The sequence below is a fragment of the Copidosoma floridanum genome, unplaced genomic scaffold (assembly GCF_036245765.1).
Source record: "Copidosoma floridanum isolate Cflo_tuat_1 unplaced genomic scaffold, Cflo_Japanese_pri ptg000009l, whole genome shotgun sequence".
NCBI classification, from domain to species: domain Eukaryota; kingdom Metazoa; phylum Arthropoda; class Insecta; order Hymenoptera; family Encyrtidae; genus Copidosoma; species Copidosoma floridanum.
Window position 1 is genome coordinate 1,700,412 of NW_028321886.1, and position 17,652 is coordinate 1,718,063.

At 35.5% G+C, this 17,652-nt stretch overlaps 3 protein-coding genes across 12 annotated transcripts; 1 reads left to right on the forward strand and 2 right to left on the reverse strand.

Moving 5' to 3' along the window:
• Positions 1–1,795: 1,795 nt before the first annotated feature.
• Positions 1,796–10,685, reverse strand: LOC106647596 (uncharacterized). 5 transcript variants are annotated; one of them, XM_089589658.1, is made up of 11 exons: positions 10,566–10,685; positions 7,309–7,452; positions 7,051–7,226; positions 4,629–6,604; positions 4,239–4,527; positions 4,019–4,164; positions 3,488–3,952; positions 3,126–3,423; positions 2,854–3,016; positions 2,506–2,765; positions 1,796–2,433 (listed from the first exon to the last, which is right to left on the reverse strand). In XM_089589658.1, the coding sequence occupies exons 3-11, from the start codon at positions 7,148–7,150 to the stop codon at positions 2,348–2,350; spliced, it is 3,783 nt and encodes a 1,260-aa protein (XP_089445784.1). In that variant the 5' UTR covers positions 7,151–7,226; positions 7,309–7,452; positions 10,566–10,685; the 3' UTR covers positions 1,796–2,347. The 5 variants fall into 5 exon arrangements, with proteins under 5 accessions (XP_089445784.1, XP_089445785.1, XP_089445786.1 ...); XM_089589659.1 differs by lacking the exon at positions 10,566–10,685 and adding an exon at positions 7,528–7,541 and having other exon boundaries at positions 7,309–7,428; XM_089589660.1 differs by lacking the exon at positions 10,566–10,685 and having other exon boundaries at positions 4,629–6,583; positions 7,309–7,891.
• Positions 7,932–17,436, forward strand: Trf2 (TATA box binding protein-related factor 2). Of its 6 annotated transcripts, none has more exons than XM_089589665.1 (2): positions 7,932–8,025; positions 15,784–17,436. In XM_089589665.1, the coding sequence occupies exon 2, from the start codon at positions 15,796–15,798 to the stop codon at positions 16,633–16,635; it is 840 nt and encodes a 279-aa protein (XP_089445791.1). In that variant the 5' UTR covers positions 7,932–8,025; positions 15,784–15,795; the 3' UTR covers positions 16,636–17,436. The 6 variants fall into 6 exon arrangements, with proteins under 6 accessions (XP_089445791.1, XP_014219419.1, XP_014219420.1 ...); XM_014363933.2 differs by lacking the exon at positions 7,932–8,025 and adding an exon at positions 10,846–11,470; XM_014363934.2 differs by lacking the exon at positions 7,932–8,025 and adding an exon at positions 10,846–11,465.
• Positions 13,361–14,729, reverse strand: LOC106647505 (ubiquinone biosynthesis protein COQ3, mitochondrial). The gene is made up of 4 exons (XM_014363936.2): positions 14,515–14,729; positions 13,944–14,424; positions 13,701–13,881; positions 13,361–13,625 (listed from the first exon to the last, which is right to left on the reverse strand). Exons 1-4 carry the CDS (start codon positions 14,574–14,576, stop codon positions 13,492–13,494), a joined length of 858 nt encoding a protein of 285 aa, XP_014219422.2. The 5' UTR covers positions 14,577–14,729; the 3' UTR covers positions 13,361–13,491.
• Positions 17,437–17,652: the final 216 nt, after the last annotated feature.

The window sequence follows — 17,652 nt, forward strand, 5'->3', positions numbered from 1 at the left end:
CTATTTTTTTAAACAACAATACTCTTCTTAAAATCATTAATGCGTTTTCGGAAGTATAATCACACTATACCACTTTGAAAATGTTATTAAAAAAAATACAAAAGTATTTTGGTGCACGTTTCACATTTTTATGAAAAAAAAAAAAAAAAAAAAAAAAATGCTTTTTGTAACTTAAACGTACAGTTGTACCGCTAAATTCAACATTAACTGTAAATCAATGGACTTGATAGTCAATTAGTTTAATATATCCGTAGCCTTCGTTAAGTGTACAGATACGAGTGACGTATTTTTTTCCAGATGTGAAATCTCGATCATGCCTGCAAATGTGTAAATATTATAAATATTAGAAAAATGACACTTGATAATAAAGATATTGGAAAAAGGCTAATATTTAGTCCGTTTTTTCAAATGTTGAGATAAAAGGAAGAACGAGTCGATGATGGTTTAATGTTTAGTTTAACGTATGATAAATACTCATGTGTTCAACCCAAGTGAAAAAATAACATTAAAAGCATTGAAAATTATAGATTTTGGACTCAAAAATTCACCAAAAAAAGTTTTGGCTTATGAAACATTTTAAAATTACAAAGTTTGAGTAAAATCACATCTGTGGGAATGTTATTTCACACAACACAAATAAAACAAAAATCGGCAACATTGTTGTACTGTGAAAATTATTTTCATACCAAATAGTAATGCGAAAAGAAGAATAATAATAAAAACATAATTTACTGGTAAAACATTTTATAAACTAAAATTAAAACGTGAGTTCTCCACTTGAGTTTAATAAAATCTATGTTTTATTTGTCAATTATTCACGTTTTTTATTCATGGGCATATAAATATTTGTATCGACGATCCAAAGAGGACCCACCAAAACTGTACAACAATCAGTACATAAAGTTTTTTTTTACTTGGGGAAGCAGAGAAATGCGCTCCGATTGTTGAAACTAATTGTTCAAGTGAGCAGTCACTTCATGATAAGTAAAGAAATGTAAGAGAATGATCAGTCAAAAGTGTATATTACATCAGCTGCTTGTTTAAATGTTTTGTAGATGATAGAGGAATTCGGTCCGAGCGATGAAACGAAAATAATCCAGTTGCACTTTTCGCGTTCGTGTTTCCTTTTATCTGTACGATGTACACGATATCGTTATAGTTTTTTTGTAAATTTGTATAATATTCATTGTTGTCTCTGTTTCCCTTTTTCCAAAATCCATCACTTCATTTTCTCCTTTGTTTTTTTCCCCTTTCTCAACCATTGTTTCCTTTGAATAGTTTTAAAAACGAACATTCCGCAACTGCGTTTCACGGCTTGTGATTTTTTTGCGAGTAACTGAATTATTATTATTATGCTGTTACGATAGTTGTAAATTACTTTTAATATTGTCCTTATGTTACACATCGTTGCTAGCTGTATAATTGTCTTGTTTTTGGTTCATTTTAACGTGGTACAACACTCACGAGGATTATTTGTACTTTTCAAAGTTCCAGACAATAAAACAGGCGCGATGAAAAAGAAAAAAAGGAGGTTATACGTGAAAACCTTCAAGATTGCAAGAGTAATGAGATCCCACATATTTTGTATAGGACTGAAAAAAAGATGTGTAGAATCTCATGTATATTTTTACAGGATACAATAAAAATCAGCAGGACAAATACGTTTCTCGAAATGTTGGTATTCCTTTGCCAAAACTTATTAAATAAACTGTGCAAATTTTTATTTCAAAAATAAGCCACAAACTATTATTGTGAAAATATTTTTTTATTCAGGTATGGGTTTGAAATAAAAAAAAAAAAAAAAAGATAACCAGCAACTATATCCTTGGGTTAAAATACATTCCTACTTAAGTAAAATTAGAAATAAAAAACATTTCAGTTTATCATTCATTCGAACAAATGATATAAAAATTTTTTAAAATACAATTTCTTGTGAAAAATTTAATTTTGATCGATCTTGATGTACAAGAATCTCATGGATTACTAAACGTGTTTTTGTCTTCAAGTTTTCTCAAAATACAAAACTTGTACATTTGTGTTATTTCTACTTGATTATTAAATTAGATAATGATATTAAAGAAAGACAATTTTTTTTATAGTTAGTGTCTGTTGACAGAACTATTACATAAATTATCAACCAAGTACAAAATATTACTCCTTAAATTTGACTATAAATAAGTATTGCCAAGTTATAAAGAAAAACTAATCGAGTATTTAGACAAACATTTTTTGAGAAGTTATTCGCGTATATTACAGTATGGTACAAAATGTTTATAATACATTTAGGCAGTACAGCAGTAGATTTAACATATTTTTTCGATAACTTTTCCGAAAAAAATATTTCACTTTACTGGAGCTTTGCCTCTTCTTTAACCTTCCAAAGAACGAGCTCCATACAAGTTATAGCGTCTTCTTTACTGTCATGGCCGCCAACTAAAATATTAGAGATTACAGTATGAACGGTAGTAAAAAAAATTGATGCATAAAATGTATAATAATATTAACCGTCATTTTGAATAATCTTTCGAAGATACTCGGAAGATAAATTTTTCAATGCCCGTTTAAAAGGTGGTCCATTTTTGTGTGGAAACATAACACTTGTATCTACTACAGTCTTGTGCAATAATTTTAATGCCTTAAAATCACTTTCAAGACTATGACCAATCAATATAGTCTTGGACGAGAACATCGTAAGAAGAGACGCCTGTACATCGAGTAATGTCGTCGTTACGTCTTTCATGTCAGACTCAGAAATACCAGAAAATCTGTAAAAAAAAAAATTAACATATTCATACGATGCACATTAACATATTTAACAAGAGTTTCATATGGTAAACATAGGTAAATAATTACCTGGTATTATGATCAATGATTGGATGCGAGGGTTTCACCAGAGTTTCATATACAACTTCGAGCTTTTCATTAATGACGGTAACGCGCGTCAACTCCAAGCCTTGCGTTGTGTAACACATTTCACAATCAAGCGAATATACACCTTGTTCCTCAGCACTGACATCTAACAAAAAAAAAATAAATAAATGAATAAATAAAAATATAAATATATATTGAAAAGGCGTTAATCTGTTTTTTATGATGCACTTGTAAAAATACAACAAATTGTTAACCTTTATCAAAAGTGGTCACATAGCCTCGTAGATTGTCCACGTCAACGAAGTCCCAAACGTGACATGAAGCATCACAGCACCCATCCGACGAACCATCTTGTTTACAGCACATGTACTTGCTTTCTCCCCTAAACGTGAATTTCCTCGCATAATGGTAAATACAGTTTTCTTTTCTCACTGCAAAACCGTGCTTATCTACCATATACGGCTTATTGCAACGGCAGCAGTAACGTTGATTAGGCACTTTAGAAGGAGTTGATTGACCTCTTGGATTTTTCGTGTACAACATTGCTCGACCCTGTTAAAAAAAAAGTTATTATTAGCCGATTCAAAATAAATCGGTGACAGTTTTTCACACGTACTTTTACACCGTCAGAATGCGGCACTGGATAGCCATTGTCCTTGAATTCTTGCTCTGACAAAATCCACTTAGCCAACATCTGGTATAAGGCAACACCTTCGAAATTTGAAGCCACTTTTTTTGGCTTGATGATACTGTACAAGCCTCTCACTTTACCAGCCAACACAGCCTCATGCGATATCATCGAACCACTATTTGCACCTGATGCGTCCTCGGATTTTTGATCAACTTCCTTACGTAGTCTGTGCACTGTCAGCATGCAAGAGTTCTTGTATACATTGAGAGCCTTGCACCTTTCGTAGCAGGCAAACTCTTCGCGCACTGCTCTCTGAGCTGCATCTTCCGAGTTTGTGTAGATTTGAGAGCAGATATCCTGCATTGCGTTCACGTAGAATTGACGTACATTCAATGGAAATTTTTGTGTGTTAGCTGTCTGCAATGGCTCCGGTCGAATGAGTTGCGGTACCTTAAATTAATTCGAGATATACGTTGGGCTAATAAATTTACCCTTAGAATTCACAATAATATTCACCACTTGAGGTATATGCGCGATGCGCGTTGGGCCTTTTTTCGTTTGAGCCGCAGTCTTCTGCTCTGTTTTGGCAGCTAGCTCCAAAACTTTCTTCTTTTCTTGAGCGAGCGACTGAGCATATGGAACTTGAGCTATCCTAATCCGACCTATTAAATATAAATTAAATGATAGTTAGTCGCTACGATAACATTGACGATTAAACTATTAAAATAATACGGACCATTACCATTGACCTGGTGATCGCTATTCGAAAATTTACTTGCTGCCACTTTTTCTGCGGCCTTCTCTGCAGCCACTTCTCTCATCATCCTCCACCTTTCGTACATTCGTTGATGTGGATTTGATAGCTTTTTCAGGGGCTGACTTGGACCAACTGGTTTTGTTATACTCGCGGCAGCTCCTGCATGCGCAACTCTCTTTTTAGATACATCATCTTCGAGTTCCTCAACTTCGGGCTTTGGAGGTGCCTTACTCGTCACGTCTTTTGGATGATCAGAAACTTCGTATTCCTGAAATTTATTTCAAATACATTTTTTTTCACTTTATCATGTGCAAAATTGACTCATATTACAAGTGAGTAGAAATTCAAAGCAGCTAAAGTTCAATTTACCTGGAAAATCTTTCTGCATTCCGCCTCAACATCATGATCAGAGTCAGAGTCTTCAAGTAAGTGTTCGTCATACATCGGGGAGAATTCTTCATACTCAGGACTGTTGTATTTTTCTTCCTGATCAGATATGTCGTAATTCATGTCACTCGAACTGTCATCTTTTTCCACAAATTCTCTTTCCACCGAAGTTTTTTCATTCGATTTATCAGATTTGTGACTAGAGTGCGAACTGTGACTATCTGAACTTTTGTGGGAGTACTTGCTCGACTTGCTTTTAGAATTGGAAGAGCTTGACTTGCCTTTGTGAGAGCTTTTTTCATCATGCCTATGCTTGCTCCTGTCTCTATCTTTACTGTCTCTTCCTTCTCTTGAATCCTTTGAGCTCGAACTTTTTTCTCTATCAGATTTCAAATCTTTTTTAGATCTGTGACATGAGTTGTCTCTGCTGTCTCGGCTATCTCTTTTCTCTTTAACCTTCTCTCTACTTTTATCATTATCTTTTAAAGAGGAAGAACGTTCTTTGTCGTTGCTCTTTGAATTATGCTTGTGCTTGTCCTTTTCTCTTTCCCTCTCTTTATCCTTGTCCCTGTTTTTCTCCTTATCCCTGTCCCTGTCTCGTTTTTCCTCACCTCTATCTCTGTCCTTTTTATCATCCCCTCTTTCCTTATCTTTGCTTTTACTATGCTTAGAGTCTTCTTCTTTTTTATTATGCTTTGATTCTTCTTTGCTTTTGCTGTATTTTGAATCAATTTCTTTCCTTTTGCTGGACCTAGAGTCTTCCTTGTCTTTGTGCTTATTACTGTATTTCGCATCTTCTCTGATAGATTTTGAATCTTCTCTGATGGATTTTACATCTCCTTTCGGTTTTGAGTCTTCCCTGCTAGATCTTGAATCTTCTTGGCTCGTTTTATCAGATGATTTACTTTTACTATCTTTATATTTCGAAATTTCTTTATTTTTGTATGATTTTTCCTTATCCGTGTGACTGACAATACTTTTGTCTACGTCTTGTCGCTTCAATTCCTTGTTTTCTTTTTCCTCATGCGACGATTGAATATCTACATCTAAAACTACTTCTTCTATTTCGTCTTCTTTGGTTTCACTGGTTATAGCTGCATCATCATAATCATCGTGAGACTTTAGATCAACTTCCGCCAAGTCTTGTGATTCCTCATTAACCGCTGCACTGGGATTAGAATCGGAACCGTCAATAAGAATGTCGTCATCAAAAGTATCATCTTCAAAGCTTTGATCAAGTTTTAAAGGGACCTTGGGTTTTCTAGGAACATACTCTTCTCGACGTTTTTTTTGTTTTGGCAAGTACAAATCCTTTTTCTTTCTTCTCTTTTCAGGAATGTAAGATTCCTCAACAGCATAAGCTGACGAGCTATAACCATGACCTGAATGCTCTTTTCCTACATGTGTATAACTTATGGCTGTTGGCTTGTACCTGACTTTGTGTGATCGATGCTCCTTCATTCCAGGTATGTTGCGAATAACGTCCATCCATGGTTTATCCGATTCAGGAGATTTTCTTTTAACAGCCTTGCTTTCTCTCTGCAGTTCATAAGGAGCAATGGGGATGTGCCTTTTTCTCAGATCTGTCAACGGCGTTGGATTGTAAACACAGTGGGACGATTTGGATGTTGAAACAGTAGATGCACCCAGACTTGGAGCAACTGATTCCAGAGACTTGACATTTTGTACCATGGACTGAGCAGTGGAGGACAATACAGAAGAGACGAGGTTCGGCTTCAAGCCTTCCACAACTTTGTTTACGATATTCTCGGTATCAGTCACATTTTGATCTGCCAATACTTTCTTCACAGCCTCAGAGACCAGCTGCTCGATCACATTGGAATTGGCACTTGTCACACTGGCAATACTCGCATTTTGTGGCTTCTCAGTAATTTGGCTTGACTCCGCTGTGACCAGTGCAGATGTACTGGCTCCATCTTTTTGAAAAACAATTTGATCTTGAAATAAAGAAACACAATCATACATGAACAAACAAGCTTAATAACAGTAACTTTAAAAACAACATACAAGGATGCAAGATGGGACGTTAAGGACAACAAAAAAGCTGATACATGTAGAACTAATGTAAACATAACCAACTGCATACAACTAGCACTACTTTTGTACTATGCATATTAAGTTCAATGCTACAAGATCAATTACTTTAACAGTGCATTACATTCAAAAATTGTGATCAAATACAAATAGAGCTAAAACGTAAACGCATAAAAATTAAAATATAGAAAGGCAGTTTTAAAATAATGGAACACCACATTGGGATTACTTCAGTAGATAGATATTAACTACAAATTTTGACTAGCCAAGAAATCCAGAGGGTTATGGAAGGTTCATTGTAATGGTACTTACAAAAGGATGGAAAATTATGAAGTGTATCATCGCGTACCTCGACGTGAGTGCTTGAAGTGACAGTAGGGCCGCTCGCAGTAACCTGTGTCGTAAAACGGGCAGTTGATAGCCTTGAAGTAGCCGGTCGAGGGAAGCATAACTCTAAATCATCGTAGTACACGCCTCGGAAATCTGCCGTTTCTCATCGTCGTCGGTCCTTGTGGTTAATGCTACCTGCAAGACAGTATCTAGGAGTTCTAGGACTCGTGTGTTTTGTGCTGCACCCTCGTTGCACTCTATATACAATGATAAGTACCTATATTATATTCCAGGGCCAGTCACTGTCGTCAGCAAGCCGCAGAGTAGGTAAGTACTAGCAGCAGCATCAGCCCTCATCCATGGGAGAAAAACACTCGATCAGAATAGAGAGTACCTGCTGAAGTAGCAACCCAACGATTTCCTGGTAAGATGGTAGGACAGAAACCAAGAGCTATAATATGTAAATCGTAGCATAGGGTATAATAACTGTGCGCACGCTTCTTCCCGGGGCCGAATTTTTTTATGTGCATCCAGGATTAAGACAATTGGGGTGTACTCGATCTAAGGATGATATTGTCGGACACACGCAAGGTGCGCGCCTTTTCTCTATATTCTCTCCCTCTCTCTTCTCGCAACAGGATTCCCTCATTCCCTGTGATCTTTGAAACACTGTATAGATGCAGCGGTGTGTATAGGAGTACTTGTTTAGAGGTTAAGTATTACTCTCGCACACATTACAATATATACTCGACTGCATTGTTGCATGCCGATTATAAGCTCTCTGTATTTATTTAGTACCTCTCAGCTGCAGGTACTTATATTTACGTAATTAATTAATTAATTATCTAATTATAGTAGACAATTTCTTGTTGCGTCAGTTGCGTCGTTGCGTGATATCTTGTAAGTCGATCAGATCGCATTAGAGATGCATTCAAGTCATCTTTTGCCTAGACATCGAGATAAATCAAAATCGCAATAAGATAATGCACAACAGGTTTGTATGCGATAATTGCGATAATTTTTGTTACTGTGGTTCGGTCGATTTTTTTTAAACAATAACTCTCAAAAATAAAACACGTTTTCGCATGATTTCCAATCCAAAACCAAGTACGTAAATCTGCTGTATAGAAAAACCCTTTTTTCCCCCTTAGGAAAACTGCAACGAAATGTAATCGCATTGCAAATTTGTAAAAGTATTAATATACTCAAGATCCCATACCAGAAACCAGAATTCGTTGGAAAACATTTTTGGATTTGAGATTTTTTTTTGTGTGATTATATGCAAAATAAAGTATCCTCTTAAAGTAAATGTGTGTGTTGCCAAGTCATAAGTTAGTCCAAAAATGTTTGAACAAATATCGAAAATTTTATATTATGCCTCAAGAATTTTTTTTAAGTCCCGGAGATTTCCAACAAAAAAAATTATTTTAGGCTATTACTTTATTGCAACCTCTTGTTTTTAACCCTCTGTTCTGGGCAATACTAAATGTGTAAAAGTTTATGGAGCTGTTCACATAGACATTTTTTGCTTAATTCAATGTGAACGTTCATATTAAAAAGGGGGTTCCATTGTTCCGCTAAACTCAAATTGAGTGAACAGACTGAGCAGACCTATACTGTGTTCTCTGGGGCCGTACCATATAACTATTTTTCTGTACATCGGCTTATGTTAGAACATAGGCCCGCGAAGCTAAAAAAAGTTATATGGTACAACTCCTGTCAGTAATCATAGTTGCGACCATTAGGCTTTGTTGCCTGATGGAAAAAGAGGTATAGGTCTGTTCAGTCTGTTCACTCAATTTGAGTTTAGCGGAACAGTAGAACCCCCTTTTCAATATGAACGTTCACATTGTATTAAGCAAAAAATGTCTATGTGAACAGCTCCTATGTAAACGGCTCTCGTTCATGGAATGTAAGCAAAAGCAGGGGTCTATGGAGCTGTTCACATAGACATTTTTTGCTTAATTCAATGTGAACGTTCATATTGAAAAGGGGGTTCCACTATTCCGCCAAACTCAAATTGAGTGAACAGACTGAACAGACCTATACCTCTTTTTCCATCAGGCAACAAAGCCTATGGTCGCAAGTTGCGACTCGCAACTATACGTTGACTGACAGAGAACACAGCATAGGTCTGTTCTGTCTGTTCACTCAATTTGAGTTTAGCGGAGCAGTGGAACCCCCTTTTCAATATGAACGTTCACATTGAATTAAGCAAAAAATGTCTATGTGAACAGCTCCTATGTAAACGGCTCTCGTTCATGGAATGTAAGCAAAAGCAGGGGTCTATGGAGCTGTTCACATAGACATTTTTTGCTTAATTCAATGTGAACGTTCATATTGAAAAGGGGGTTCCACTATTCCGCCAAACTCAAATTGAGTGAACAGACTGAACAGACCTATACCTCTTTTTCCATCAGGCAACAAAGCCTATGGTCGCAAGTTGCGACTCGCAACTATACGTTGACTGACAGAGAACACAGCATAGGTCTGTTCTGTCTGTTCACTCAATTTGAGTTTAGCGGAGCAGTGGAACCCCCTTTTCAATATGAACGTTCACATTGAATTAAGCAAAAAATGTCTATGTGAACAGCTCCTATGTAAACGGCTCTCGTTCATGGAATGTAAGCAAAAGCAGGGGTCTATGGAGCTGTTCACATAGACATTTTTTGCTTAATTCAATGTGAACGTTCATATTGAAAAGGGGGTTCCACTATTCCGCCAAACTCAAATTGAGTGAACAGACTGAACAGACCTATACCTCTTTTTCCATCAGGCAACAAAGCCTATGGTCGCAAGTTGCGACTCGCAACTACGTTGACTGACAGAGAACACAGCATAGGTCTGTTCTGTCTGTTCACTCAATTTGAGTTTAGCGGAGCAGTGGAACCCCCTTTACAATATGAACGTTCACATTGAATTAAGCAAAAAATGTCTATGTGAACAGCTCCTATAATTGCATGCTTCGATTTACGCAATACGAGATTAATCGTCACACCACCAACTTCATAATGAAAACGTAACAGAAAGTTAACTTTTTGATGTTCAAAGGTATATTGTGACTGTAAATCTCGAACCGTATTGCACGCAATTAGACCCCAGATGTGTAACGATCCTTAGGCTCTGTCGGTAATCGATAGAAAATTATTCATTTTGCAATAACTCCTGACTACAACATCAAATTTGGTCGAACAAGGGTGTCATTATCTGTATTTCATGAGTTTATAGGTATGTACATACATTAATTATTTTACTGAATGGGTGTCCTCACATTGGAAGATAATATACAATTCTGCATTTTATAGTGCTCTTTTTCGCCATCAGGGCCAAAGAAGATTTAATAACGTTATAGTTTAATCGAAAGAGCGAATTTTTTCATAATCAATTCAAAAGTAAAACCGCCATTGGCAATTATAGATTGGAAATCACTGTAGTTTTCAAATAATTACTCATACTTCATCAGAGAGGGTGAACAGAAACCACGTGACCGAGTAGTCTTTGAATGGGGGAGGTGAGAGAGAGGAAGATTCTTACCGTCCAAGTCCAAAAGGTCCAAACTGACCCAGTGGATGAATACTTTAAGTATCCACTTCCCGTTGTACCACAGAGAGGTTGCGCGCTTGCGATGCTTGCGTGTGTTTCCTCCAACCCTCTTCTTTCTCTCCCTTGCTTTCTTTTGTTTTGCACTCTGCGATCTGCGACCTGCGTCTGCGTGGTGTGCCTTCACATGCACATGCACACACACAAAAGTGAAAAGAGGGGCATGGTACCACACTGTCACAGGTCGTAGCAAGCTAGCAAGTCGTGCCGCGACCCGCGCACGCATCAGTTCAGAGACTGTTCAGTCGTCGTGGACCACTAAGCTAGCTCGGTTGTCCCTGCACAGCACAATTTTCTCTTCTAAGTATAAGAGAGAACTCAGAAAAGTATAGTGCCACCAATTGTCATATATAGGGCTTGTCTGGCTACTGCGACGACCATATAATATACGCAGGGGCTTTTGTAGCGGATCAAAGCGTAATAAAATTACTTGGGTGAACAAGCCCATACACGCTGAATAGATGCTTTGCAAACTCATTAACACAGTGGCCCTGATCAACCCTTGAGCCATCGTGGTCATCAAACAAAAGCCGTTTGGTCTTTTACTTGAGCAGACATCTATTTTTTTTTCTCTTTCCTTTTTTTTTTTTTTTTTTTTTTTTTTTTTTTTTTTTTTTTTTTTTATTTATTCAACAACCCGGCCCCTGCGTTGTTTCTCCTTCCTGGACATTCTGCCCTGAGCCCGCCTGTGGTGGGGTTCAGATCACGCTGGTCACTGGATGTGGCCCTTCGGGCCCACGGCCCAATTATCAGTGGTGCCCAGTTTATTTACATTGTACCTAATAACTTCTAACGAGGCTGGTCATTGATGATTACGATCGTACTTCGCTTCAGGTAAGGTATAAGTTTGTTTTATCGGGTGTACAGTTGTACATCTTTTATTTATAAAGGTACTTTAATTATAAATGTGTTTGTGCATTAAATTTTTTTCGAATCACGTAAATCGTTCGTCTTGTGGTTAGTTTTTGGAACTTGAAATCGTAAAGGGATGGTAAGGGACCGAGAGGGGCCCTTTTTACTGTCAAGAACATTCATCGTGTCAGTCTTGTAGATGAACCGATTCGGTCTCGGCGTGACTTTAAAATTTTTACACCTAACAATTTTTTGTATAGCATTGTGTATACACCACTATATTCTATTACATACACGTATAAGATGGCCTTTGCTCTGTATACATGCGTCGCATCATCATCCGCAAGGGCACATACAAATCCAGAGGGCGTATACGATTGCTCATTGTCGCAACTCGTATTAGTATTAGGGGGTATACGAAGCAGGCGCCCAACTAAAAATTTTTTTTTTTACTCCTACAGTCTCCACCTTCGTCCTTTTTTTGCATGATAAGGTACAAGTGATCATCCCTCTGGACGTCTATGGACATTTTAATCGTGATTATTGCTTAGAATGAAAAGTGGCCTTTTCATGAATGTCAATCACATGTCATTAGTGATACCGTTACTAACAAATGTAATAAACTGATTAAAAAATTCACCAAGTCATTATGTAGTCCAAGTGTGGGCAGTAATAGTTTTTCTAATTCATTATTAATTACAACTGCTTTCGCGGTAGTGGTAGTTGATCACATATTTACTGTTCGTTGCTTGCGCTCAATTGATACTCAATCATTGCCTTGATGTTGTTAACTGTGCAACGGTCTAACAAAAAGCTTTACGATATATGAAATTGTTTGAAATATTTACCAAAAAAGGAACGTGTCTTACTTTGCAACTTTTCCAACTATTTTTTAATGAATGAATGGCTTGAATAATAATATTTTTGTTTCTCAATTTGCGCACAAAAACATTTTCTTAAATTAAATACTTACCAATCATGCCTAAAATTCTTGGGAGTGGGTACGGATTAAATTTTAACTTGCGCGCCTACTAAAAGTTGCGGCAATGCAGCGACTACAGTTGCCGACATGAAAAGGGGTCCCTGTAGATCGTGTGCTCTGAAAAGTACAGTGTAGACTCATTTGTTTATAATTTTACATCCCTTTTACTATGTGAGTTTTTTATTGAATATAAAGTTCGAAAACATATTTTTTTACCATTATTGTTTATTTGTGTTGGAGTTGTTTATGATTACCTACTCTTTATAGTTATTAAACTTTTGACTGTGCACAATTATTGTAATGTTATTGTGTGACTCGTCTTTTAGCAGTGTGAGTGTTTACTTGATGTAACGCATAATATTTAATCCTCATAGATAGGGAAAACAAACTCAAACACGTTCAAATTTTAGGAGTTAAGTTTTAGTCCCAGTGTACCCTTTAATGACTTACAATTTTATTTCATTTCTGTCAAGCTCTGCAATTCAATCCCTAGTGTATAGATAAAGTTCTGTATTAGTTTGGTACAACTTCTAGTCAATGTCAGTATAACTAAATAACAATAATCACTTGAAACGAAATATCTTTACTATTATATCGTGCACATGTAGAAGAGGTAAGGAAGAGTGAAGGCTTGTGAAGAATGAATTATGATATGCGACGTTTAAAAGAAATAGTAATCAACAATTAAGCATCAAGTTGGTAAGACGATTCTATAGATTTAAATAAATGAAATCATTAGCGCGATAAGTTTTTAAAATTCGTGTAAAATTGTAAACAAGTTAATCAAATGAGAATTCTAAGAATGTTGCATCCTAAAGATTAGCAACCGGAAATGAAGCATTGTTTGGAAAGCTTGCAGAAAGGTGAAAAAAATATGACAACTAAAGTACTCCTGTTCAAAGGATTTAACGTTGTTCAATGTTGTTTATTCATCACAAAAAAATACTTAAAGGCCATAGTTAATCTAATAAGCATAACTTAATCTTATGGTATTTTTAACAAAAAAATTTACATTTATGTAACACACTAAGCATCACTTTTAATAGACTCTGTTTTAATTGCATGAAGGGCATAATTAATTGCAGTCGATGGTATCCATGACCATGTATGTGCAGCTGGGTTGTAAAATATCCCGTGAATTAATTTTGTTTTGCAGTTATCTGTAAATAATGCATGCATGAGTAAACATTTTTATTTAACAAACTTAACACTAAACTCAATTACTAATAGCTTACATTTTTCTAATATTCGCCTGGTATCTTCAGGGCTTATAAATTTGTTCCAGTCATGAGTTCCAACTGGCAAAAGTCTTAACAAGTATTCTGCTCCAATGATTCCTCCCAACCAAGAAATGAAATTTTTGTTAAACGTCGTTATAAAAATAGAACCCTTAGGTTTTAAAACTTCTGTGCAACTCTGAAACAATTAACATGTCATTTAGAATAGCGTACATACCACACTAACATTTATTTTCATACTTTTAAAAATAGTTCCTGGTCAATGACATGCTCCAAAATCTCAGATGCTACAACTGCATCAAACTTTTCTTTATTTTCCTGTGAAAAATCTTCAATTGCTGTGTGCACGTAATTTAATTTTGATGCTAGATTCTTATCCAACAAAACGTGTGCCTTGGCCATATCAACCAGTTCTTTTGAAGCATCCAAACCAGTGACCTGAGCTCCAATCCTAGCTAGAGGCTCTGAAAGGATTCCCCCGCCACATCCGATGTCAAGAATTTTGACCCCCTCGAGTGGTTGGCTTGGTGAGGCCTCTTTAAATCCAGCATTCAAAAGGCCATCCCTGATAAACTTTACCCTCAGTGGGTTCATGGCATGTAAGGCCCTCATATCTCCATGAACATCCCACCAGTTCTCGCTCAATTTCGAGAAATTTGATACATCTTGAGCATCAACTGTCGTTGTCGATTCGTGTTGTTGCCTCATACCCACTGATGTGCTGTCATTTGAAAAAAAAACTTGATTAATCTTATGTTTCTGAAAATCAATTATTTGCCCCAAGTATTCAAGGTTATGATTGAAAATTTACCAAAATCGGGCGACCGTCTGCGCTCCGAATTTTGACCAGTGATTCTTACTCAATGCCCTCATTATTGGCACAATTTGTTATTAATTACCAGTTGGTCGAAAATGGTTTGTAACTCTCCATAAGAAAATTCAAGAGTGACAGCAAAAAGTGCAAGGGACGCCTATTTATATGATGTGGAATTGCATCGCAAGCACATATATACACAAGCAAGAGCACAGCAGTGGTACAGTGGTAGACTGCTCTGTCTGCTGTGCTCTCTCTCATACTCTCATGCTCTGTTCTGTTGTGTATATACATGCCATGTATATTGGGTATATTCCGATGTGCCCAAGCGATATATTTAGCGATTTAATGAAATTCATAGTAAAGTAACACATTTATTGTACATTCGTTGACTACTCGAATATACGAATACATAAATGTCGTTTTCAACGTAATGAACTTTTTTTTTTTTTTAATTAAATTTTAGCATGACCCATTATTTTGGAAATTGTAAGATTATGATATTTTAATTTTTCTTGCAAAACGTGCGCACAGCCATTGATGTTTCAAAAACATCTACCACAAGTGTTTGGTTACCTACATGTCGATATCTTTAAAAAATTGTGAGTGCTGCGGGTAATCTTAAACGTATCTTTAAGTTTGGTCTGATCGATACATTTTAATAATAAAAAAGAGAAAAACGTGAGGCGTAAGCACGAGTACAAATGAATGCGCAATTATTTTTTTTAGGCGCAATTATTTTAAAATATTAAATGGACTTTATTGTTGAGAGCTAAAATAACTAAAAGGTCATTGCAATCCAAGGACGGCTATACCGAATGTCTTGACATTGTTAATAACGTAAAAAAACTATCTAGTGCCGAAATTCCTTTCGTTTAATTTTGATTTTTTTAAGTTTATTTAAATTTAAGAATAATTTTTGCCAGACAACAAAAAATTTTCCCACCATAACATTCTGTAAAACTATTTTAGAAGTTAAATGAGCTTCAAAACAAAAACAAATTAATAATGAAGAAAGTTTAAAACGTTCATTACGTATTTTTCTGTTGCCAACAATATCTAAATGTGTGTATATATATATAATAGCAAATTAAAAAAAAAATTTATTACACAAAACATTTTCTTCTTTTGTATAGATTTTTTCGTTGTGGATCTCAGCGATCTAGTTCCTTATTTATTTAATTTTTCCTGTAAAACCACCTAATCCACAATACAATTTAATGTTTATAAATGTCCAAAATTTTCATATTTCATTATTTTTTTCAGGAGATTGGTGTTATGGACACTTTCATGAAAAACAATGGATCAAATAAAACAAGTCATGGAATCTTATGTCCAAGTGATAATGTAGAAAACTACAATGACAGCAACATATTATCAAAAAAAGGATCAGATATATTGAATGTACGCATTGGAAGCTGCACAGAAGAAACAGATGACAAACCAGAACTCGATATCATAATTAGAAACGTCGTTTGTAATTTTAGTCTTAGATGTCACTTGAATTTACGAGAAATAGCTTTAAACGGTTCAAACGTTGAGTACATAAGAGAAAATGGATCAGTCAGAATGCAGTTGAGGAAACCACGTGCTACAGCATTTATTTACTCCTCGGGAAAAGTTACATGCTTTCGCGCTACGAGTGAAGATGAAGCAAAGAAAGCTGCTCGACGATGTGCTAGATCTCTGCAAAAACTTGGTTTCAATGTACGATTTAATAACTATAAAATTACAAACGTACTTGGAACTTGCACGATGCCTTGGGCAGTCAAGATTATTCCATTTTCCGTTCATCACAAGGACTTTGTCGAGTATGAACCAGAAAGACATCCTGGAGTTATGTACAAATTGAAAGATCCTAAAGCGTCTTTAACGATATTCTCAACTGGAAGTATTAATGTACTTGCTGATAGTGTAAATTCAGTACAAGCAGCAGTAGAACATATTTATCCTCTAGTATACGAATTTCGAAAAGAAAGATCAGTAGATGAACAACTTGCTCTAGAAAAAAGAAAAAAATTAGTTCCTAGGATCAAAGAAACTGCCATTGATGAAAATGCAGATGATGAAAATTTTTTAGTTGAATACGATGATGAATATGACAATAGTGATCCTTGATTGTCGTAAAATGTTTCTGAAAATCGTTCTAATCCATCATTATTTTTAAATTTTAAAATAAAACTTTTCATTCAAATGTAACACATGGTAATTAAATAACGTAGACTTATTTAATTAGCAAGCTAAACATTTTGATGTGTGGAATTTTTTTACGATTTTATTTATTGTTATTGTGAAATTTAAAAATAATGATTCGGCAAGCAAAGCCACTGGTGGCACTGCCGAGATGTCCCATACTTGAACTCAACCCAGTCATCAATTTATATTGTGCATTAAATAATTACATGATAGTACACATACATATTTTTAATAAACAACTTGATCTCGTAGATATTTTCACCCGCGTACATCTACGAAATCCCTTACATACACAATTTATCGGAAACTCCATTGTTTTACTTGATTGCCGCGGTATTTAAAACATCTGAATGGAGTCATAGTTTTATACCTTACAGAAGCTCTGCTACATATAAGTAGTATTTTAAGTACATCTCCCTAAGACCTGAAAAGCTAACGTTCAATTGTGAAGAAAGTACATTTAGAAATAGTGACACCTTCAATACGATTATACTTTTGTACAGTGGGTGCTACAAACGTCTTACGTAAATGTGCACCTTTGAAATTTCGATTGAAACAAAACCACTTTTCAGAAACATTAAACGACAATAACATTAATCTAGTGTTGTTAAAAATCATAATAAAGTTTTTGTGATACCATTGAATTTTTTTTATTTAACATAAGTAACACTTTCATATAATTCACTATTGTACATGAATCCGCTATGATATAACGTTTGTAAGATGACATGATACAATTTAAATATTTCTAAATTTGTAATGTAAAATTCTGTAATATGTGAAATAGTTAATGAATAGCTGTGTAAACAAAAATTTTAATCGAGTCTTTAACTTTAACCGTTATCCCTCCCCTTCCTTTGACACATTTTTATTTTAATAGCCACAATTTAGTCGATTTCAATAAATAATATATTATTCACCATTTAAAAAAATTTTATA

Excerpts from the sequence above, each read along its gene's own strand:
- LOC106647596 (XM_089589658.1), bottom strand. The coding sequence starts at position 7,150 with ATGCTTCCCTCGACCGGCTACTTCAAGGCTATCAACTGCCCGTTTTAC. Across the intron at positions 6,605-7,050 it reads CTTCAAGCACTCACGTCGAG|ATCAAATTGTTTTTCAAAAA; the intron begins GTACGCGATGAT and ends CTTTATTTCAAG. Across the intron at positions 4,165-4,238 it reads TCACCAGGTCAATGGTAATG|GTCGGATTAGGATAGCTCAA; the intron begins GTCCGTATTATT and ends TATATTTAATAG.
- Trf2 (XM_014363932.2), top strand. The coding sequence starts at position 12,766 with ATGTTATTGTGTGACTCGTCTTTTAGCAGT. Across the intron at positions 12,796-15,783 it reads GTGACTCGTCTTTTAGCAGT|GAGATTGGTGTTATGGACAC; the intron begins GTGAGTGTTTAC and ends TATTTTTTTCAG.
- LOC106647505 (XM_014363936.2), bottom strand. The coding sequence starts at position 14,576 with ATGAGGGCATTGAGTAAGAATCACTGGTCAAAATTCGGAGCGCAGACG. Across the intron at positions 14,425-14,514 it reads CAGACGGTCGCCCGATTTTG|CACATCAGTGGGTATGAGGC; the intron begins GTAAATTTTCAA and ends TTCAAATGACAG. Across the intron at positions 13,626-13,700 it reads CAGGCGAATATTAGAAAAAT|ATAACTGCAAAACAAAATTA; the intron begins GTAAGCTATTAG and ends CATTATTTACAG.